We start from the raw sequence: 19,646 nt of genomic DNA, 5'->3' as shown, positions 1-19,646 counted from the left end.
TTGAAATCCTATAAACTTTACTTAAATACATTTCCAATCAGCCTCTCATCTCTCATTTTGGGTTGTACAATACCTGGTGAACAAGTAGCAGTTGTTGGGCTTCTCTGGCAGTAGAACAGTCCAGTATTTTGGCAACATCAGCCTGTACCTCTTTCTGCCCCAGAACAAGGTCATCCAGAACAGTCTGTACCTCTTCCCGGAATTGTACACAGTCTCCCACAGCCAGCACCATCTTCTCAGCCTTAAGCAAGATACAACAGAACAAAAGTGAAAACATATTCACTACCGGATAAGTAATAATAAGACATTTTTAGCAGATGCTTTTATCCAAAGAAACTTACAAGTGAGGAACAAACATATTAGCACTTGGAGCCTATGATGCAGGGCGATTTAGTGAGTTTGTCTCAATATTAGTTGTGATGTTCAGAAGAAGTGTGTGAAGCTAACAGTTTTAGCTTATGCTGACAGCAGCACGTCAATCCTAAAAACACATCAGCGACACTTTTTTTTTTAACTGTTGTGGATTTATGCATTCAGTAATGAACTGATATAATGAAGATTCTTCAATGAAAGTGTGATGACATGCTAAAGCTATGATGATGAAACACTGCTCTAATAAAGTGCATTTATGTCTTAAAGTTGACAACAGATTCTTACAAATACGATTGAAGTACTACAGTAGCATTCCATAGGTTACCATAAGGAAAATTATGACAAAATTCTGAAAAGTCATTGGACAAAAAGCACAAGTTAACGTCACCTACCTCAAACAGAGAAGCAAGAAGACCTTTAAAATCAATGGAAAGTTTGCTCAGTGCACTACCCTGCCTCTGGGAATCACTGTCAGCGGAGATTTCAATCAGTACAGCCATACGGGCCTTAAGCCAACCGAGATTTCCCTCCTGTAGCTCTGCATCATTTCTCAGCTCCTGTAAACAACAACCAAAGTGATTAAAATCATGTGGACAAAAGAGTCATCTGGCACCAAGTGTTTTAACAGTCTCATCTTCTCAGATGTCACCCTGACAAGTCAGTCTTACATCAAAAATGACAAATCAAAAGAAGCAAGAAGGAGAATGTCAGTGGTAGTACAGCTATTTGGTTTATGCCAGAGACTAACTCACCGTGATGGTAGTCTTCACCTGACCATATTTTCTGGGGTCATTGGCTCGATTTCTGAGCAGCCTCAGTTGGCTTTCCTTGGATATAAGCCAACAGGAGAGTTCGGCGTACCTTATTTACAACCAAAAGAAGAAAAAAAAATGTAAGATCAAAGTTCAAAAGAATATCTAAGTTTAGAAAAATGAATCACATCGAAAGTTATGTTATATCATTTGAAAATAGCTGTGTTTAAAATAGGATTTTATGCTTCATTTTGAAGCAACTAAATTATTCATGGTCAGAGGTGTGTATAGATGGGTAAAACAACCTAAATCAGACTCAGTTTGAAAATATTGAACTTCCAAAAATGTTAGAAATAATTTAATCAATCAGAATATGAAACCACTGAACACGGAAAGCACTTCAAACTACAGTTGCTTTGTATCTCCAGTGAATGAAAGAATTTTAACATGATTACTTTGGGAATGTAAAAAATCTGAGACACTACGAGGGAAAACACAACAATAACAATGCAACAGCACCAGATACAAGTCTTGGGTTATATTCAGCTGAAAACCACAACAAATTCCCTTTCTGTATGTTACTTAACTAAATGACAGGAGGGCTTAAAATGATCGCACCTCGTATTGTACTCCTTCCATTTGTCTGGGTGTTGCATTAGCTTCTGATGAGTGTCCTCAATTTCCTCCAGGACCTCAGCAAAGTCCTTTCTCGCTGCCTCCAAAGTCTGATGAGCTGGGTCATTCACAGGGAGTTTTTGACAAAGTTCTTCTATCAGCTGCAGCCTTTTCTCACAGAGAGACTGAGGTCCCTTTTCCCTAAAGAAGGCCTAAAAGGGTATTTATACACAATAGAAAACTAATGTGAAAAAAAAACACAAAGACTGGAAATTCATCAAAATCTTCCAACACAAGGTAGCATTAGAACATTGAACTAAAGGGTATTCAAGAACTTTGCTGATGATTCTTAGAACATTCCAAGATCTTTGAATGAACTGCCAGTGAAATATTTCATACTTAATTAAGTAGTACATGTGACGCATGCAACAACACTGTGCTTACCCTGTGCTCTTTAATGAGCCTCTCGCTCCCCATGCTAGCCAGGTGACGGTTTTCCCTGGTTAGCTCTGCCTGGCACTCCTGTAGGGACACCATCAACTTGCTCCTCTCCACATCTACCTTCAGGTGCAGCAGGTGAAAGGGAACATCTGTCTGTATATCCTGGAAAAGAAGAAAGTCTCCAGCTATAAGCTCAAATTCAGGGCAACACAATTTGTTTCAAGCAACGTTTACAACAGAAATATGACACATATGACGTTCTGTCAAGCTCTGTCAATATTAATGATTTTCTTCAAGTAAGTAAAATGTATAAAATCCCTACACTGGTATTTAATGTCCATACATTGGAGGTGACTTTTGTATTGTAATTTTCTATGTATATTTGGACTAACCTTCCAGTGTTTATGCAGCCTTCTCACTGTTTCCTGCAGCGACTGCTGCTCCTGCTCAGGCAAAATATCGGTCAGCTCATCACAAGCTTTGAGGAATGTATTCAAGAACCGTTGGTCGAGCTGTCCGAAGAATTCCTGCGAAAAAGAAGGAATTGCTCATCATGTTTTACTTTGTGAAGGAGAGGTTATGTCTCATTAACATGCATCCTAATGCACTTATCTTCTGTTTGTACATTTGTTGCATGTTGTGCCACTGCATGTACAGGTGCATGCTGCATATATCCTTTTATACACAATAACTTAAACAAAAAACTATGTTTTTAACAGCCTCAGCAGCACATTTTGTTCATACTTGTGCTGAAAATATCACTTGATTCTTGCACAGGATTCTTACTGTGTGTTTCTTAAGCAGCTCCTCTGGGTTGCCTCTTTCTGTCAGACAGTTCTGTGCCATTTTAAGAACCTTCTCCAGCTCCACCCGTGACTCATCGAACCTCTTCATGAGGCTGCTGTTTGCTTCCACGTGCTTTCGCCACTCAGTAGATTCCTTAAACATGTTCTAAACACGCAAACAAGTCAACCTTTAAATGCTGAAACACTTCTTCAGTTTAATGTGTTTTTTGTAGCAGGGCATGAGGCTTACCTGTGAGGAGGTCTGCAGGTCTGCCACTCTTTTCTGCAGAAGACTCATGTCCATGTGCTGAAGGGTTTTACTTGTGCTCATTATTTTTTGGATGGTCTGGTGGTTTCGCTCTATGACTGTCAGGCACTTCTTACAGCTATGTGTGAATGTTGCCAGCTCCTGTAGTATTGATTGACAGGCATGCATGGTGTTAGCCATTCATTCCTTTCTTGTGGCTATAGCTAAAGACAGTTCTGATGAAAATGTCTATTTTAAGTCTTTAAATTTTGCATGAATACATCTTTGAATATATTGTATACTGCAACGTATCCTTGTTACCTGGCATTTCTGTTTAAAGTCTACGGGTCCCTCAGAGTCTGTGGTGCTAGTGATATGACTAGCCTTCTCCAAAGCTTGGTAGAAGCCGGTGATATTTTTCTCCATTTCTTCCAGTGGAGGCAAGAGGGACTGAGACTCCCTAAGCAGAGGCAAGCATCTCTCCCTCACCTGATTCAACAGTGAACAACATAGTATTATTACACCCCCTACACAAACTGGACATCTGTATATCTATGGTGGCGTGTAGAAACTTCGGAAATTGAGATGCCAAAAACTTTTCCACTTCACTGCACATTGACATGCACACACCTTACTAAGCTGCTCTTTGATTGAAGCCATCACAGCTGTCATCTGTGAAATTTCTTCTTGCGGAGTGTCTTTGGTCAACAGCTGAGCTGTGCGGCTTGCTGCCTTGCAGGCCGCTTCCATCGCTGGCACTTTGTGCCTGATTTCCTATAGAGGATTTCAAAATATCAAATATCATGATACAGAACAGGCGAAGATATACTCAAGATTAGTTTAAACTGATATAGAGGAAGAGAGCACAGGCTGTTTACCTCAACATCTTGAACAAAGGCTCTGACATTGAGGAAAGATACTTGAACAGGAGCATCCATCTTCTCATTAGTTGCATCCATGAACATTTTCAAGGTATTAATCCCATCTTGGTAGTCTTGCCTCAATTTATCCACTTCATCTGCTCTTGCATACTGCCAGTGAAATGGAAGAAGGTAGTGTATGTTATATATATATATATATATATATATATAAATATATATATATATTTTTTTAAACTGTTAATGTTTGGATGAAAATGATAATAACACATGTTTTAGAGGTATATTTATCATTCTAAAGTGCACAGAGCTCACATATTTCACTTTGACAAACAGTTCCCTCCATCTTCCGTTCAGAAGAAGAAGCTGCTGCTTTAGATCCCGTGAGACAGTTTCGTCACATGTCTCAATGAGAAAATTCCCAGCATCATTCATGTCCATGTGCTGCTGCATCCAGTAAGAGAGGTTTCTAAAAAAATCCTGAAAAAGGGAAGCAAATCAACAACCACAGGACTTCAATTCCACAGGCTATGATCAATCAGACATAAATGCACAAAAGATGTGGAAAAGATATGTATGAATAATACAAACTATGGCATTTATCACTACTATCTCTGAAAACACTTACACGTTTTGCATTCTCCGACTGGTTGAGCATCTGCTCAGCGTCCTCCAGCCAGGCCTGCAGACCTGCCACTGTGCTGCTATATTTTTCCCAGTTACAGATGACCTCTTCCAGCATACTGCGAACACTCCGAACCTCCAAAGCCAGGTTCCTCCACTGAGCTGTGGTATCATTGAGGAATTTGCTCACTCCCTCTGCTTCATCAACTGAAAATATGTTTCAAAAGTAGCTCAGTTTAGCTAAAATCAGCATGGGTACAAAGAGCTTAAAAACAGCAGTTGATTTTGTCTGTTGATTCATTGGTTACAGTGTGTTAGGTAAGTTAAATCATGCTAGAATAGCATTCCAACTATTCTTTCTCCTTCATGCAATATGCAGCATCGTTTTTTAGTTCATGGAGCTCAAAGAATGCTAAAAGAGAAAATGCAGCCCAGATTTACAGAGACAATCATCTTAGAAAAAAACAGGCGAATTTTGAGGTTGGAAAGATTATCAGACTGTTTTTAGCCTTACCTTTGTTACAGGTCTTAGACCCTGTAACATGAGATTAATAGTAAGACTGTTTACAATGAGCCCAAACAAAAACTTGTTGAATATTTACATATAAATACAACTTGGGATAAAATATAAAATAGGCTTACTTGAACTGTCAGACTTTACATAAACCTCTGCAGCATGCTTGAGGGCTGTGAAGATTATCTCATACTGCTCAAAAAATCTGTGGCCTTCAATGAATGTCTGGAATAGAGAGGTAATAATGAAATGGTTTCATAGACATCTTGGCATTCAAATACTACAATTACACTGTCAATAATTCTAACTTACAAGGTAGCTTTGCAACAGGAGTTCAACTGATTCGCGTCGGCCATATTTTATGATCCAGGACTTAAGCTTTGACTCAGCCAAAACGAGGAATGCCATCAGTCGATACTTCATTTCCCAGAATTCCAGTTTTATCAAGTGAGCGTGTGATGACGTCGACACAAAGTTGAACCTACAAATTAAACAAATAGTTGAATTTCAGTGTGAATTTTGCTGTGAATTTACAAAAGGTACAGAAGGCCCACACAGAAAACACCAGATCAAATTTGAATTAAAGTTAGTTTTGATATTGTGTACATAAAATGATTATAAAATAAAAAATAATTCTCTTTAAAGTCTCACCTTTCTGCCATGTCCTGAAGCTGCTCAGGTGGCACAGGTACCCCGTTGACTGATCTGTCCCTGTGGATCTGCTGGAAGGTCTGCCTGTGTGATTCCAGGCTTTTTAACACTTCCTGTAACATAAAAACAAACACAAAAAAAAACATACTCACATTTGTTGTGACTTACACTGCACTTACATGAAGAATTGTTATACTGTGACAGGTATCCGATTACACTGGAAGTCTTGCTGCCTTACCTTATGCTGCTCTAGTTTTCTGTGGAGAACATTGGCTGTCTCGTCATGAGCAAGTTGGAGGGGAATGTCCTCTCTCAGAGCCATCTCTGCTCTGTGAAGCCAAGCTCCAATTACTCCAAGGGGACCAGGCAGAGACTTATCCAGATGGATGTGCCAGTCCAGCAGCTGCAATTGACATGTATTAAAAAAAAGCCACTCTACCAAAGGAAGAGCCACCGCAGAGAAGGCTAATCTGATCAAAACATTTCCACATGTTCACAAAGCAATCAGGCTACAATAGTTTTTTTTACCAGTCCAGAACAGCTCTGGATGTTTGGAGGAGCATACTGCCTGGTGAACAAAACTCCTTCTGTTCCTTTCTCCTCCCCTTCTGAACAAACTGATTCAACTGTTTGTACCCCATTATCACTGACAATGAGTAATTAGGGGAACCCTTGCTTGCATTTCACTTAGCTTTAATTGCATTTTTCAATAAAAGGAAAACACAACAATAAATAAACAAAAGTCCATCATAAATCCTGAAATTTTCTTTAACTCAGGTACGATTATTCACATTAAATTATGCTTATTATGAAGTATCAATGTTGTACAGAAGGAGCAGCACATTTACCCTGGCAGACACACGGTCCCAGGCTTGTTTCACCAGAGCTTGATCCACTGACAGCTTGCCATCCTTGTGGACTGGCTGTAATAATGGATCTGTCTGCTTTTTCTTCATTTCATATTGTACATGAAAGCTTTTGAAAGCCTACAAACAAAAGGAGAGACACATGTTGATAAAAGCCTTTCTTAAAGCAGACTTTTCGTCCTTCCAAGCCTAACCCACCTGGTATTTGTCTGTGAGGTTTCCCTCTGCACCCTGGGCCCGCAGCACATCTCTCTCCAGCTGATCTAAAAACACTCTCAGCTCTCTCAGCATCTTCCGCTCCTCTCTCTGTCACAATCAGGGGACACGCAGTGCAAGTTGGGTGCAAACCAAATCATGACCATTATTCTTTCCTAATTAACATGCCATTGAAATGCTCGCAGCAATATTACATCCCAATAAAACACAAAGATTAGATGAAAGACATTAAGAGATTCACACACAAGCTCTACAGTTTAGAAATAATTAGTTTAATAAGTTGAGATGGGAGTAAACAGTATGTAGGGGGTATGGACACTTTTAAACCTTTGATTTAGTCTGTTTAGTTGAACATACCTCAAGCATTTGCTCTATATCTTGGGGACCAAACTATCCAGGAAAGCAGCAAGGCACACAGAGAAATGCAAATACATCAGAAAGGCATGAGAATAGCAAGGGGATAAAAGAAGAGAAGTAAATGGGAAATGAGATGAAGGAGAGGCGAAGATACAATCCAACCAGAAAGCATGCAGCACTTTGACCTGAACTCTCACCTGAAGCACTGGTACTGACAATGCAAAAGTTGGAATAGAGCCAAGATGCAGCTTAATGAGCATAAAAAAATAAGAGGATGAAGAAAATAAATGAGCCTGTGATGATATCAAACAAAATTTGTATGATTACAATGATTGCTGTGCTCATGCAATGATTTAATACACCTAAAGCCATATTCATAAAAATTGCAAAGTGCAAAGAGTTGCCCCGAGCAAGGAAATAATTAGAAAATCCATAGAATAGACCGATAGGTCTTAGTAAAGATAAAAGCTATTCATGAAGCATTTGAACCCTTAAAAGAGCTCCCAATCACCATCTTCAAAAGAAAGTGCCAAACCTAACAATGGGGTCAGACCTGCCTCCTCGAGATTGGTAAGAGTTTGCCTTGTTCAAAGTTGCTCTGAGATTGGTCCTGAATCACCTTTAAGTTGAGACTTCTAGCTTGAAGTTTTGTACGATAAGTTAGGAGCTCTCTACAAGGATTCATTGAAACTTTATGAATACAGGCCCAGGGCTTTATATTATAAAATGACAAGAATACAGATTTGACCGCACAGGTTACAACACTTAAGTTCAGCAGCAGCTGAAGCAGTTTTTTATTGAGCATATGCTCTCGGTATGATCTTGGCACAAGGTCATTCTCTCTAACTGAGGATAAACTAGATTATTTTTGGAAAATGTGGTTGTTACCAACATACACAACCTTAGATATAATATCATGTAAAGAAAACTATCAAAGGGGACACATTATGGAAAAGTAACTGTTTCTCTGCTTGAGAGCATATATTTGAGCATTTGAAGTAACTAGCAACTCAAAACCTAAGAAAAACACTCTGTATGCTCCCTGTTACCATAACAACATGCTCCAAGGTTAATTAAATACTCCAAATCTAAAAAAAAAGGCAGACCAGACCCTGAGGAAAAAATGGGCAGAGTGGAGTCCAGTGGGTCACCCAACACCACTAAAATGATCTGCCTGAAAAGAGGTGTCATGGATGAAAAAGAAGATGCTCTACTGTCTTTCTGTGTTATTTTGACCAAAGCATGTCGAAGACATTTCATTCAGACCTCAGGAAATTGTGTCAGTTTGTGAAATAAGGGAATTATATATTATATATATCTCCTTTAATTCCAATCCAATATTTAGAGGTAGCACAATGATTTTTTTCTACAAGAAGAGTCCAATGCACCGCTGCTTTACATGCACGTCTTAAATCTGAACAAAGTACCTCGTCTTGCTGTCCATCAGTCTCAGTGTGGTGGGGGTTCGGGTAGTGCTTTAGAAACTGAGCCACATATGTCATAATGGATTTCTCATCAGGCTTGTCAACATCCACATCTGTGGAATGAGAGGAGTGAATCAGTAGAAGAAAAAAGCCTGATAAATGCCTAACCTGAACAGCAAAAGCAAATGCATTTGAAGTTTTTTTAATCTTGTGAATATAAAAACATTACAACATTCCCACTATCCAGAAGAAACGCGGGCAATATTCTATATGAAAGAAGCATTACATGTGGTATTATGCGATATAAAAACATTTTGTCCTCCAGAGGATAAATCTGCCGAGGCTGACAGCTAATTATACACGTCTACTTTCATCTACACCACTGGCCTGATGTTTCTAGAACTCAGGCTCAAACTCCTGTAACAGCAGAGACACGTTAGTGCAGCTTTGTGTAATAAAGCCTCACGACTCTGCTTGTGAAGAAAGGACTGCAGAGCCACTGCAGACTGCTTCATTTCCACAGACTTAAAGTCTGAGCTATGGTAAAACGCAGCATTTTAATCAGCTGGAATATGGCACCGGTATTTTCAGAATTAGACACATGCAGAAAGGTTTGATGTAGCAACACCGTTTCATTAATCTGATTAATATTGTTTGCTGCTCTTGTGTCTAAAAAAAACTACCAAAGATCCAATAATACTTTATTAGAATAGTCAATAACAGTGGGAATCTTTAATACAAGCAGCAGAAAAGGAGAGGGAAACCTTCTGGATCCAGCAGACGGGGAATGCCCAACTCATTTTCTGCAAGTGCAAAGGCCTCCTCTAAATTCTGCCTGTTGCTTCTCCGCCGCACCACGTCCATGTCCACCAGGTCTGGCCTGATGGCATGCACCACTGACTGGAATGCAACACCATCACGCCAGCTAGGACCAAAGTCCTTCACCTCAATTCCATGATACCTGAAAAACATATTGGTAAGCATCTCTGTTTTACAGGACCAGTATAACGTGCATCAAGACAGAGGCTTTTATGATGTGGCAAATCAAACTATATAGAAAATAATAATCAGTAGTTACAGTATAAGTAGGCCCCAGTTGTTTTCTCATTTGAATATATTTGTATTATTCATGGTTATTTGAAAGTGGCATACTTGGCAGCTGTGCATTGCACCCATCTGAGCAGAGCCTTCTTGGCATTGCCTTGAAATTTGTTAACCACCTTCCTCTTCATTGGAGGGCTTCCTGTTTCAGAGCTGGTAACACTCTCCACAGAGGAGTTGCTGGTTGATAACGCATGGAGGGCTGGCAGGTTGCTGGTTAACTCCTCAATCTAGTAAAAAATAAAAAATAAAGCAAGACATGAAATGGAAACGTTTCCTAGCATCCACCTTCCTGCTGACATCAGATTTTGGTAAACAGTGCACTTTTGTAAAGTTCTCACTTTTAAGATCAATGCCGGATTTTTTTTAAAAATACAAAACTCTAGTGCAGCTTCTCACCGTGGAATTATTAGACAATCAGGATTTTGGGACATCAGATAAATTACCTGGAAGTAGAGGATAACGGTCCATATCAACCCAAGGACAATTGATGGTCGTCCATCAGCGATGTCAGTGGCATGAATGTTAACAAGTTTGATCTGAAAAAAAAAGCCCAGAAAATTTTTTCTCGGAAGACTAATTCACAGATAATGCAGATAGTTTTGAGATTCACCCAGAGAGAATCACAGTGTTTTTTACTGTCCAAAACAATAGTGCAGGCTTTTCTCAATGTCATCAAAGTCCAGTCTTTGATGCCCTTACTCTAAGGATTGTCATTAGTAGAGGTCACAAGCAGCCACAATGGAAAGTCAACCAGAAGAAAAAATAAAGGAGTGCTAAACCAAGCATTGAAGGAAAAGCAGATGCGCCACAGAATTTGCAAACATTGCGCTGCAGGGTTGCTACAATTCGCCATGTTCACATCTTTACTATTGAGCAACTGAGTTACAGCAAGCCAGACACACCAGAACTCAGCCTTTTACTCAAAATGCATTAAAATGCAGGTCAGTAGTAAAGTGTAAACGTCTGAATGTTTAAACAGAATGGCTGTGTCCAAGCTTTGTGCTGTAAATTGTGCATAACATGAAAACAATGCGTACAGCACATGATCACACAGGGCGTTAAATGGCAACTGACCAGAGATCCTCGATACACAGACTGAAGGCACACGTGATGGAAGAGAGATCACAACAATGTAAGTCTCAGTCCTCAGGGGACCCAGATGAAAGTAGGACACAGGCTTCATAGAGCCAAGAGATTTAGAGATGGGTTATGTAATCGAGAAGTCCAGTCTCCTGCCTCTTTTACAGAGGCACATTATTGTCTCTAACAAACATCGAATCATCAGTTTATTCTCATGAGCTTTAAATCATGCTTCCTAAAGACATGTCATTTTCTAACACACTGCATGAGACAGATAAATTGAATCTTCTGTTGATGGTACCATGCAATGTGTACGCTTGATAAAAGCTTCTTCACAAGTTTGTCCATCTTAAATTAAGTGCAAACACCATATGTGTGGAAACTAGGCCAAAATGTTGCCTTTTTAAATGCACTCATCCACAACACAGCAATAAAATGAGACAGAGAGCTGACAAGGAACAGCAATGTGAAAAGCAGGCGTCTCAGTCAACCATGGAGAAATGGTTGAATTGTCCGAACCCAGATTCAGCGAGACAACACAAAAATCACATCATGGGCTGGCAGACATGACACAGGTATGTCACTAAACCTCATGATGTTAGAGAATGACAGACTATTGTGTTAGTAGTTAATCCTGAAAGAGCAAAATTATTCATTATCGACAAATATGGCTGAATATTCTGGCAGACTGGAAAATATGTGAGAGAAAGTTCCCACAATATAAGATACATCTATCTGATCAAAACTCAGACGCTGATAACATTTGTACCAGAAGTGTAAGACGAAGGCAAGAACTTCCCTACATTTTTGTTCATGTAAGCAATCTCTTAAAGTTGTAGAGGTCTTGAGTCACCCATGAGGTTCAACAATCACCTCGACATCTGTTCTAAGTCTCTTTGGGGACAGAGCGCAAATACAAGATGTATTAAATTGTTAATTTCTCTTTTTGTGGTTAGTTTCATTCCAGCTACTGTATGAAAATGATTTTTGAGACATTGGAAAATAGCTGCATCTCCACAATTAAAAGACAGGGTAAAGATATGGTGGGGACTAAATCTTATGAGTCCATGCTATGTTGATTAAAAGGCCTCATAGAAGGAGAGGAGACTGCCCTTTGGAATAGTTTTTAGGTCTCTCACCAAAAATGTGGAAATCTCGTCCGGACCTCAGGAATAACCTGAAATCTCGATTAACTTTGGGGCACATTCTCCTGGTATTCATTTCATGTGAAATTTTTGACTTTCTTTTTTTTCCCGTTCGTTTGTTCAAAGTTTTAAATTCAGTAAAATATTGGGGAAGATTGCGTTTAATCTTTTGGTATTGACACGACCGCTGGATGCTTACCTTCCTGCCTTCAAGGAATTTGAGTGCAGTGCCAATGTTGGAAACCCAGTGAATCCTCTTCAGCTGACGGCCTTGTTCACTGGGCTTTGACAAAGAGGAAAAGGTCAAATTTAGGATGGTAAAAACAGAGCTTGATGTTGCAAAACTGAGGATATCTCCATTCAGCCAATAACTGAACAAGACAGTTTAAATATTTGTTACACTTCATTTGCACAATAAGGCAAGTTGCCAGGGAGAATTATCAGGGCTTTTCTTACATGAAGTTCCCACAGACAATGTATTATTGTGTGTTAAAAGAAAAACAAGAGTCAGAACTGCAAGAAGTTACAGTTGCTTGAGTTTTTGAACCTGACAACAAAAGTAAGTCAGTTCCAACAGATCCATACATCACAAAGACTTAACAACTTCACAGCAATTAAAAATGTTTCCATGTTGATACAAAAACATTTTTTTTTTTAAATTGCTCCTTGTAACCACACAAGGAACAAACTTTCATATCACTCGCCAATTTAAATCATAGCAACAGTTTGTAGAAACGAAGGCTTAAGTGAGTGCTGTTGATGCTACCCAGTGGACAAGCATAGCATCACTCACTTCTGCCTCCAATAACCAAATATGTTAGCAGCTAAACGGAAAAATTGAGTCTACGGAGTGGCAGTATACAAACCAATAGTTGATATCACTGTGGATAATCACATCTTTTATATACAGTCTATGTGTGTGATTTTAACCTGTTAGAATTTAAGCAGAACCAAATCACTAAAGCAACAAGTGAATCCGTCTGACTCTTTTGCTACCAGCTTTACAATTAACACGGAGGTTTATATGGAAATGTTTCCGAATCTGGGTCAGTGTGTGTGTGTGTGTGTGTGTGTGTGTGTGTGTGTTGTATATATGTGGAGACTGGTAACTGGCTTTTCCCAGTGGGTCTCAATTGCAATTTAGTGATCCATCACTAACCATTTTTGTCCTAATTTAGGTTTTCTTAATTTTTGTAAAGGAATTTTCAGTAAAGACTGAACAAATCCACCATATCTAGATGTTTCCTAATGACAGAAAGACGAGGTAACTTTAGTTATGTTTTGATAGCATCCTGACTCCACAGTATTGTAATCTATTTTGGAATAAATGACAGTCTTATAGCTGTGAAAAAATCCCTATCCATCTCTTTTTCTCAACTGTTCAACATTCCCAAAAGAATGTTGAACAGGTGAAGATGGCAATTCAGTCAAATTATTTGGCTAATTAACAGTATAGTTTAAAGATGTGCAAATGAAAAAAAACATTTTTTTTAAAAGTCAAAGACCTTGTAACTTGCACTTTCACTTAAATTAAGATTTAATGTTTTACACTGTGAAATGTTACATGTAATATGCTCTGATTGATTTACTTGATCATCTCTATATGGGTTGCCCCTAAGGAGAGTGTAGCATCTAAAATTTATGAAGTGAGTCGAACATATCTATTCTATCTGTGATTAAATTCTTTAGAATAAACAAACACTACTTACAAGCCTTTGACCAGACAGGACCTCCAGAAGAGCTAAAAGCTTCACCCCATCTTTGATGTCCTCAAAAAGGTCGTTAACCTCTAGAGGTGGTTTATGCTAGAGGAGAGAAGATACAATTCAAAATGTGTTTTTAGAAATAGAACAATGCTGGGAACGGATAAGAAATACATGTCTGATGTTAAGCCTACACTGTGAGAAATTATTGGTATTCTAGCACATTACCAGGGAGGAGGAGAGACCAAATGCTGTTTGTGGGAAACAGGCTTGTTAGCAACAAACACAGAGCCTCCCTGCAGCTGAAAAGATGGTGCCTTTTCCTCAGCAGTGGCTTGGTGCCCAGTCCTGAGGCGATGCAACTCATTTAACCCTAACAGGGTACAGCCTCCTGATATTCCACCGTTTTACAGAGCTGCACAATCTCAAAGACGAATGGCAACGTTTTAATGTATTGTCTTACACAAACCAGATGTTTGTTTATGCAGCAGAGTCACGCTTTAATTAAAAGAAGCGTTCCCCATAGGAATTATTTGTTTGGCACTGGAAGCGGGCCATTTCACAACTTAACATATTCCATGACAGGATAGCAGTTGGCTGCCTACTTCGGGCAAAACAGTGTGAAGCAACAAGCACCTGTCCTGTTAAACATGCACTATGTGTTCTTCTTGAGACAAAAGAAAACCATTCAGAGGATATGTGATGTTCAGTTCTGTCATCTAAGCAAATAATGAATCATCTATATTTCTGGAAGTAAGATCAAAACAAACTAAACAATGCCTTTCAATTGTCCAAATGCTAATGTCTGAACAAAAAAGCATTTGTCAGCTGGAAATTATATCCACTCTGGAAACTTAATTTATTCCATCACTTCAGAACTCCTAATAGTGGAAAAACTACGAAATACACCGGAAAGGTACAGGCGAACAGAATATCAGAGGAAATGGAAACAAAGGCTGAAAGGAAAGTGTGACAGCTGGAGGAAGTTCAGATTAGATTATAGACTTTCACCCATTAAAAAAACGTTTAAAAAAAATCAATATTTATTAACAAAATACAGTGACGAACAAGAACAAACGAGAAAACTGCAAACTTTCTTGTTTAAGGTGGCCATTCAAAAATTGTTTGGAGCATAATTTTTGTGTAAAATTGCATTCATGAGGAGGCTTATGCTACATTAGCCCTATTGGTATGCACAGAGAGTGAGCTTAGGCGCTGTGCATGCATAATGAAAAATAGACCAACAGAGTGTCCCAACATTGGCCCACAGCATAACTCAGATTCTTTTAAAGTTTTAGAAGCCAAGCTTTGAACTATCGTGGGCAGATTAGGCTCAAAGGACTCCTCAAACCAAATCCCTTTGGCAGATCTGAGACTTAAACGCTGCCATGGTGTCTGAGTTGCATGCTCTGCTGTGTCATCTTTTATCAAAGTGGTTATAAATTTCGGATTCTATGGATCTTTAAGGGTTACTGTAGTGCATTAGAGCAAATAACAAAATTCAGCTTTTTGTTGTTTCAGTCTCACAATATCAGTGAATGCAACATGTGAGGGTGTGTTATTCGTGTGCCTCGTAATTTAGACGCATATAATTCAGAAGCAGACGACTGCCTGCAGGGCACTGTCCTCACCCTCTTGCTCTCCATCTGCACAATGCATAACTGTCCCTGCCAATCCTGTTGACAAATACACACACTCCCAATGAGCGTATATAGTCCATAAATACTCAGACATGAACACATGTGCCTACCTACTCATAAACAGCAGATGCACACAAACACTAGAGACACAATGGATACATACGCCCCACCACACTCTCTGCAGAATTCCATTAAATATCCCATATGTCTACACAAACACAGTCCACGAGTGATATACAAGCTCGTCCAAGTTTAAATGGCCAGAGTGAGATTCTAAAAAAACTGAACAACGGAGCTTTGTCGTGTTTCTGCAGTCTCTGCAAATACCTTTTAATAGCTCTTGTCACAGAAAAAAATTAGACCAGAAGGACTGTATGAGTATTGTACTGGAAGAATGTTTCTTCAACACCGTTATATGCAGCAAACTTTCATTACAAGCAAGCTGTGTTCCATTAAACATGATTTGATTTTCAACGCTGAACAATCAGGGGTAAATTATGTCATTATTTACAGTTAACTGGAAAAATCCAGTTATGTTGTGCTATGTTACAAGAAGCCCTAACTGCTGTGAGCACATCTCTTGTTGCTTCTACAGGCATGACGGGTCAGTAGTCTGACATACTACTGACCATGAAGATTCACAAATCTGACAAGGAGTCAAACATCACGGGGCTCTCTGTTGTTGAATAGTCAACAAAGCACAGCTTGTAACTTACTTGAAATGTAAGTTTTTGACAGTTTTTTTACGGTGTGCCTGATGAGCTTATAAAGTCCTGCAATCTCCAAGTCCAAGCAAGTCATTACCAAATAGAAGTAAACAGCAGAAAGTATGGACAATTCACACTTACCTTTGCTAAATGAGAATTGATCCATTTTGTGAAGGTTCTCTTCTGTACTGCCTCTTGCTCGTCTGAAAATCAAAGCCACAAAATGTATGTAAATACGTGACCGTAATGTCATGTCTACATGCTTTGATGGTCGACTGTGGAGTCTGAGACCGATATGTGGACTAGAGAAATGGTGATTTTCATAAAAAGGAGGATGGTGAAAATGCACATGACAGGACTTGTTTGGTAAAGTGTCTTTTTTCATTTGATTCAAGATATGTATACACAGAAAAATAAAACAAAAACTCATAATAACTAAAGCTGTTAGTTATTACCTTTGTAAAGACTTGCCCAGCCAGAAAACTACTTTATCAAAGCTCACCACTCTTAATGCTTCCAGGCTGCCAAGCAGCACTGCAGCAGTCCTGCATCATATATGGTAAGACGTATATCTAATGTAGATGTGTTCAGCGTGATTAACAGAAGATTGCTGGTGCTAGTATTACAGGCATTCCTGACAAGTGTTCTCAAAAAAGAGGTCATACAAGGAGATTAGAGAATGAGTGGAAAGAAGATTTCTGCCAACACATCTCACAAACCCCATCTGTGATCAGCACTAACATACGTGATTGTTTAGGTTGCCCCTGGCCTCTTTGAGGTCTTTTAATACATTCATCAACAATGGCTCATGCATTATGCAGCATGCATAACAAAGCAACACATTTCTTTGCTTTAGTGATGCTGTTGTCATGCTGAAGACTGATTTCGAACACCCTGTCATGCATGCTGGTTGGCTAGCACTGCTCACCGCTCAGAGTGGCCATTTTTAATCATCCACCCTCAGAAATATAGACAGCGGTCACGTGTTTAAGGAAGCAATGTGAACACTATACAGGGAGCAAAGACATCATTAACCCAAAGGCAAAAGCTTCATCACTGATGCACAGGGGATGCCCACTGAAGCATAGCCGGAACCTACAGATGTACACATATATACTAAAACACACATTGATTCAGTACATATGACTGGGTTTGTGCGGCGTAACTAGTTCACAGAGCAGGGATTCACCTACGGACCATTAGCATATGTATTATCCCATAAAAGGTGCACAGATGAGAGATCAAGGATGCTGCTGCCCTACTTACCACGCAGATACTGAAAAAATCCAGTCACCAGATTTAAAGAAGTCTTCCTGACAGATACATCCTTATAGTGAGCCATTCTACTCCCCACTCTCCAGCTCTCGTCCTTTGCATGTCAAGAGTTCCACGGTACATATATGTGTGTCTGTTAAAATAAGATCCACAGTGGAAAAACTGACACAAAAGCACACAGCTGTCCTTTTCCCAACAGGAAACAAAACAGATCTGGCTGCCTGGTTTCCCCGGTGAAAGCAAAAAAGAGCTGCTGGAGGCTGTGATGAAAAATGTCCCCTCCTCCCTGACCCTCTCACACAGTGACAGACACACACACACACACACACACACACACACACACACACACACACACACACACACACACACACACACACACACACACACACGCACACCCACACAGATGGCAAAGCAGAAACCTCTAACAGAGAGGGTGATCTGCAATCCTCTCCTTTCTTCTTCCTGTGTTTTTCCAGTCCAGAGGAGCCATGCCTGTGTGGATGTGCACAGCGCTCGCTGCACTGCCTCGCTGTATCATTGTACCATCTGAGGCTGGAGAGTGCTCAGCTAGAAGTGTGGCTCAACCAATCAGCACGTGGGAGGTGGTGATGTCACAGCCTCGGCTGCATTATCCCGATTTAAGCTTGGTTTGTATGTGCTTGTGTATGGATGTGTATTGGCTTGTGTTTGCCTATAAGATCTATCTAATCCTCAGTGAGACTGACACATTTAACAACATAACAATGCCAGCGAGAAAGAAGAAAAATACTAAACTCATCAAGAAACAAACATATTATTTGGGGGATAGAGGGGTTATTTGTAAATTAAACAAGGTCTCCACAGACCTATTGATTAAACTGACCAGAACAAAATTCAAAGACTGCTACACAAAGCAGCCCCTGGTGCAGCTAATTTTAATAATTCATTCTGAGGCTGGTGAATGACATCTACCACCTGCTCTCTCCCAGTGTCAATGCTATTCTGACGACAAAGCAGACACACCCACACCGGGGTTCCCTTTTTAAATAGAATATCATACAATAGCTCTAAAGCACATCCATATCGTTCATTAAAACCAAGCAGTATCACCTAAGCTCGGACCAGTCTGTTTATCTACAAAATTACTACCCAACTGTTCTCAATATATCACATACACAATAGCAAGTAAAAGAACTTGATGCCTTATCATCTCCTGCAGAAAAATCCCTTTATTCTTTCAAGACCTCCGGCACACTAAAAGCTTTTCTGATATGCTAAAAATAGGTCTGAGGTTGTCATTCTATTCTTACTGCTCTAAAGACTGCTGGTGGAACTGGCCCAGAAAAGCTGTTTAGCTGAATTTCTTTTTTTTTTCCATTTCACATGAAAACAACAACGCAAACTGTTACTTGATCCATTAAAATCATGTTGACAGCTCCACAAAACTGAGAACAATGAGATTTCAGAGAAAGAACAATTAATGCTTGCAGTCATCTAAGGTTAGCTAAGCTCCTCAAGATAGAAAAGGTTAGGTACTCATAAAGGTCTGTCAATGAGGACAAATGATTGTAATTCTAATCTTATAATTTTGTAGTCTAATTATAATCTAATTATTTTTTTATCGGATTAATCTTAAAGCATTTTCTTGCTCTCAAAACCCATTATCATAGAGAATGTACACTGATCAACCAAAGCATTAAGAGCACTGACAGGTGAAGTGTATAACCATGATCATCCTGTTTCACTGCAATGCTCGGCTGAGAAACCTTGGTTTCTGACAGTATACACATATCACATCTATGTTGCTTATACCCCATACAGAGGTATTATAGGTATTCAACCAATGCAGCCACAATTGCTTGCAGCCACACAAAAAGCCTCAGTGATGATTTAATATGTTGGATGAAAGCTGACTAGAAGTTAGCTTGAAGTAGAAAAAGCACCAAAAGGAAGAAGCACAAGTGAGAAGCACAGACAAAGGCTGCACTAGACAATTACAATAGATTCTGCAGTAGTTAGTTTAAATGCGACTGTGTACCTTGGACCAAAACTTCCCATTTGTGGGCATGTAATCAGTCTACAGTAGATTAAAGAGGTGTGGATATCAGTGATTCTCTTCAATACAAGAAGCGTCCATGTTGTTACACTGCTACTTATATTCCTTGACTTTCATGTTTTTTTAGTTTTTTTAAATAAAGATTAATTCAGGCACTTGCAAAGTCTGATGCACTGAGTCCGCATGGTCACAAATATTTGGACTGCATGTGGTTG

At 39.4% G+C, this 19,646-nt stretch overlaps 1 protein-coding gene across 19 annotated transcripts in view; it reads right to left on the bottom strand.

Annotated features, from left to right (window-relative positions):
• Nucleotides 1–19,646, bottom strand: part of syne1b (spectrin repeat containing, nuclear envelope 1b) — an 88,075-nt gene that overhangs the window by 60,154 nt on the left and 8,275 nt on the right. For 10 of the 19 annotated variants that reach the window (XM_075488145.1, XM_075447465.1, XM_075447461.1 and 7 more), the window contains exons 1-29: nucleotides 17,388–17,872; nucleotides 16,263–16,324; nucleotides 13,781–13,876; nucleotides 12,271–12,354; nucleotides 10,290–10,382; nucleotides 9,895–10,073; nucleotides 9,507–9,703; nucleotides 8,746–8,855; nucleotides 7,516–7,566; nucleotides 6,944–7,051; nucleotides 6,728–6,865; nucleotides 6,118–6,282; nucleotides 5,880–5,992; nucleotides 5,541–5,709; nucleotides 5,357–5,453; nucleotides 5,229–5,249; nucleotides 4,719–4,921; nucleotides 4,406–4,570; nucleotides 4,091–4,243; nucleotides 3,843–3,986; nucleotides 3,534–3,701; nucleotides 3,216–3,374; nucleotides 2,967–3,131; nucleotides 2,573–2,707; nucleotides 2,184–2,342; nucleotides 1,743–1,951; nucleotides 1,125–1,233; nucleotides 765–929; nucleotides 74–241 (exon numbers count right to left, since the gene is read on the bottom strand). In XM_075488145.1, coding sequence (XP_075344260.1) covers nucleotides 74–241; nucleotides 765–929; nucleotides 1,125–1,233; nucleotides 1,743–1,951; nucleotides 2,184–2,342; nucleotides 2,573–2,707; nucleotides 2,967–3,131; nucleotides 3,216–3,374; nucleotides 3,534–3,701; nucleotides 3,843–3,986; nucleotides 4,091–4,243; nucleotides 4,406–4,570; nucleotides 4,719–4,921; nucleotides 5,229–5,249; nucleotides 5,357–5,453; nucleotides 5,541–5,709; nucleotides 5,880–5,992; nucleotides 6,118–6,282; nucleotides 6,728–6,865; nucleotides 6,944–7,051; nucleotides 7,516–7,566; nucleotides 8,746–8,855; nucleotides 9,507–9,703; nucleotides 9,895–10,073; nucleotides 10,290–10,382; nucleotides 12,271–12,354; nucleotides 13,781–13,876; nucleotides 16,263–16,324; nucleotides 17,388–17,463 — 3,861 coding nt within the window. In that variant the 5' untranslated portion in view covers nucleotides 17,464–17,872. Of the gene's footprint in view, nucleotides 1–73; nucleotides 242–764; nucleotides 930–1,124; nucleotides 1,234–1,742; nucleotides 1,952–2,183; nucleotides 2,343–2,572; nucleotides 2,708–2,966; nucleotides 3,132–3,215; nucleotides 3,375–3,533; nucleotides 3,702–3,842; nucleotides 3,987–4,090; nucleotides 4,244–4,405; nucleotides 4,571–4,718; nucleotides 4,922–5,228; nucleotides 5,250–5,356; nucleotides 5,454–5,540; nucleotides 5,710–5,879; nucleotides 5,993–6,117; nucleotides 6,283–6,727; nucleotides 6,866–6,943; nucleotides 7,052–7,318; nucleotides 7,352–7,515; nucleotides 7,567–8,745; nucleotides 8,856–9,506; nucleotides 9,704–9,894; nucleotides 10,074–10,289; nucleotides 10,383–12,270; nucleotides 12,355–13,780; nucleotides 13,877–16,262; nucleotides 16,325–17,387; nucleotides 17,873–19,646 lie in introns of those variants that run through there. The other 9 variants (XM_075488149.1, XM_075447474.1, XM_075447473.1 and 6 more) reach the window with 5 other exon arrangements.

Source organism: Odontesthes bonariensis, chromosome 17, assembly GCF_027942865.1.
Source record: "Odontesthes bonariensis isolate fOdoBon6 chromosome 17, fOdoBon6.hap1, whole genome shotgun sequence".
NCBI classification, from domain to species: Eukaryota; Metazoa; Chordata; class Actinopteri; order Atheriniformes; family Atherinopsidae; genus Odontesthes; species Odontesthes bonariensis.
Note: the sequence above shows the minus strand (reverse complement) of the source record. Positions and strands in the feature narration are given on the sequence as shown.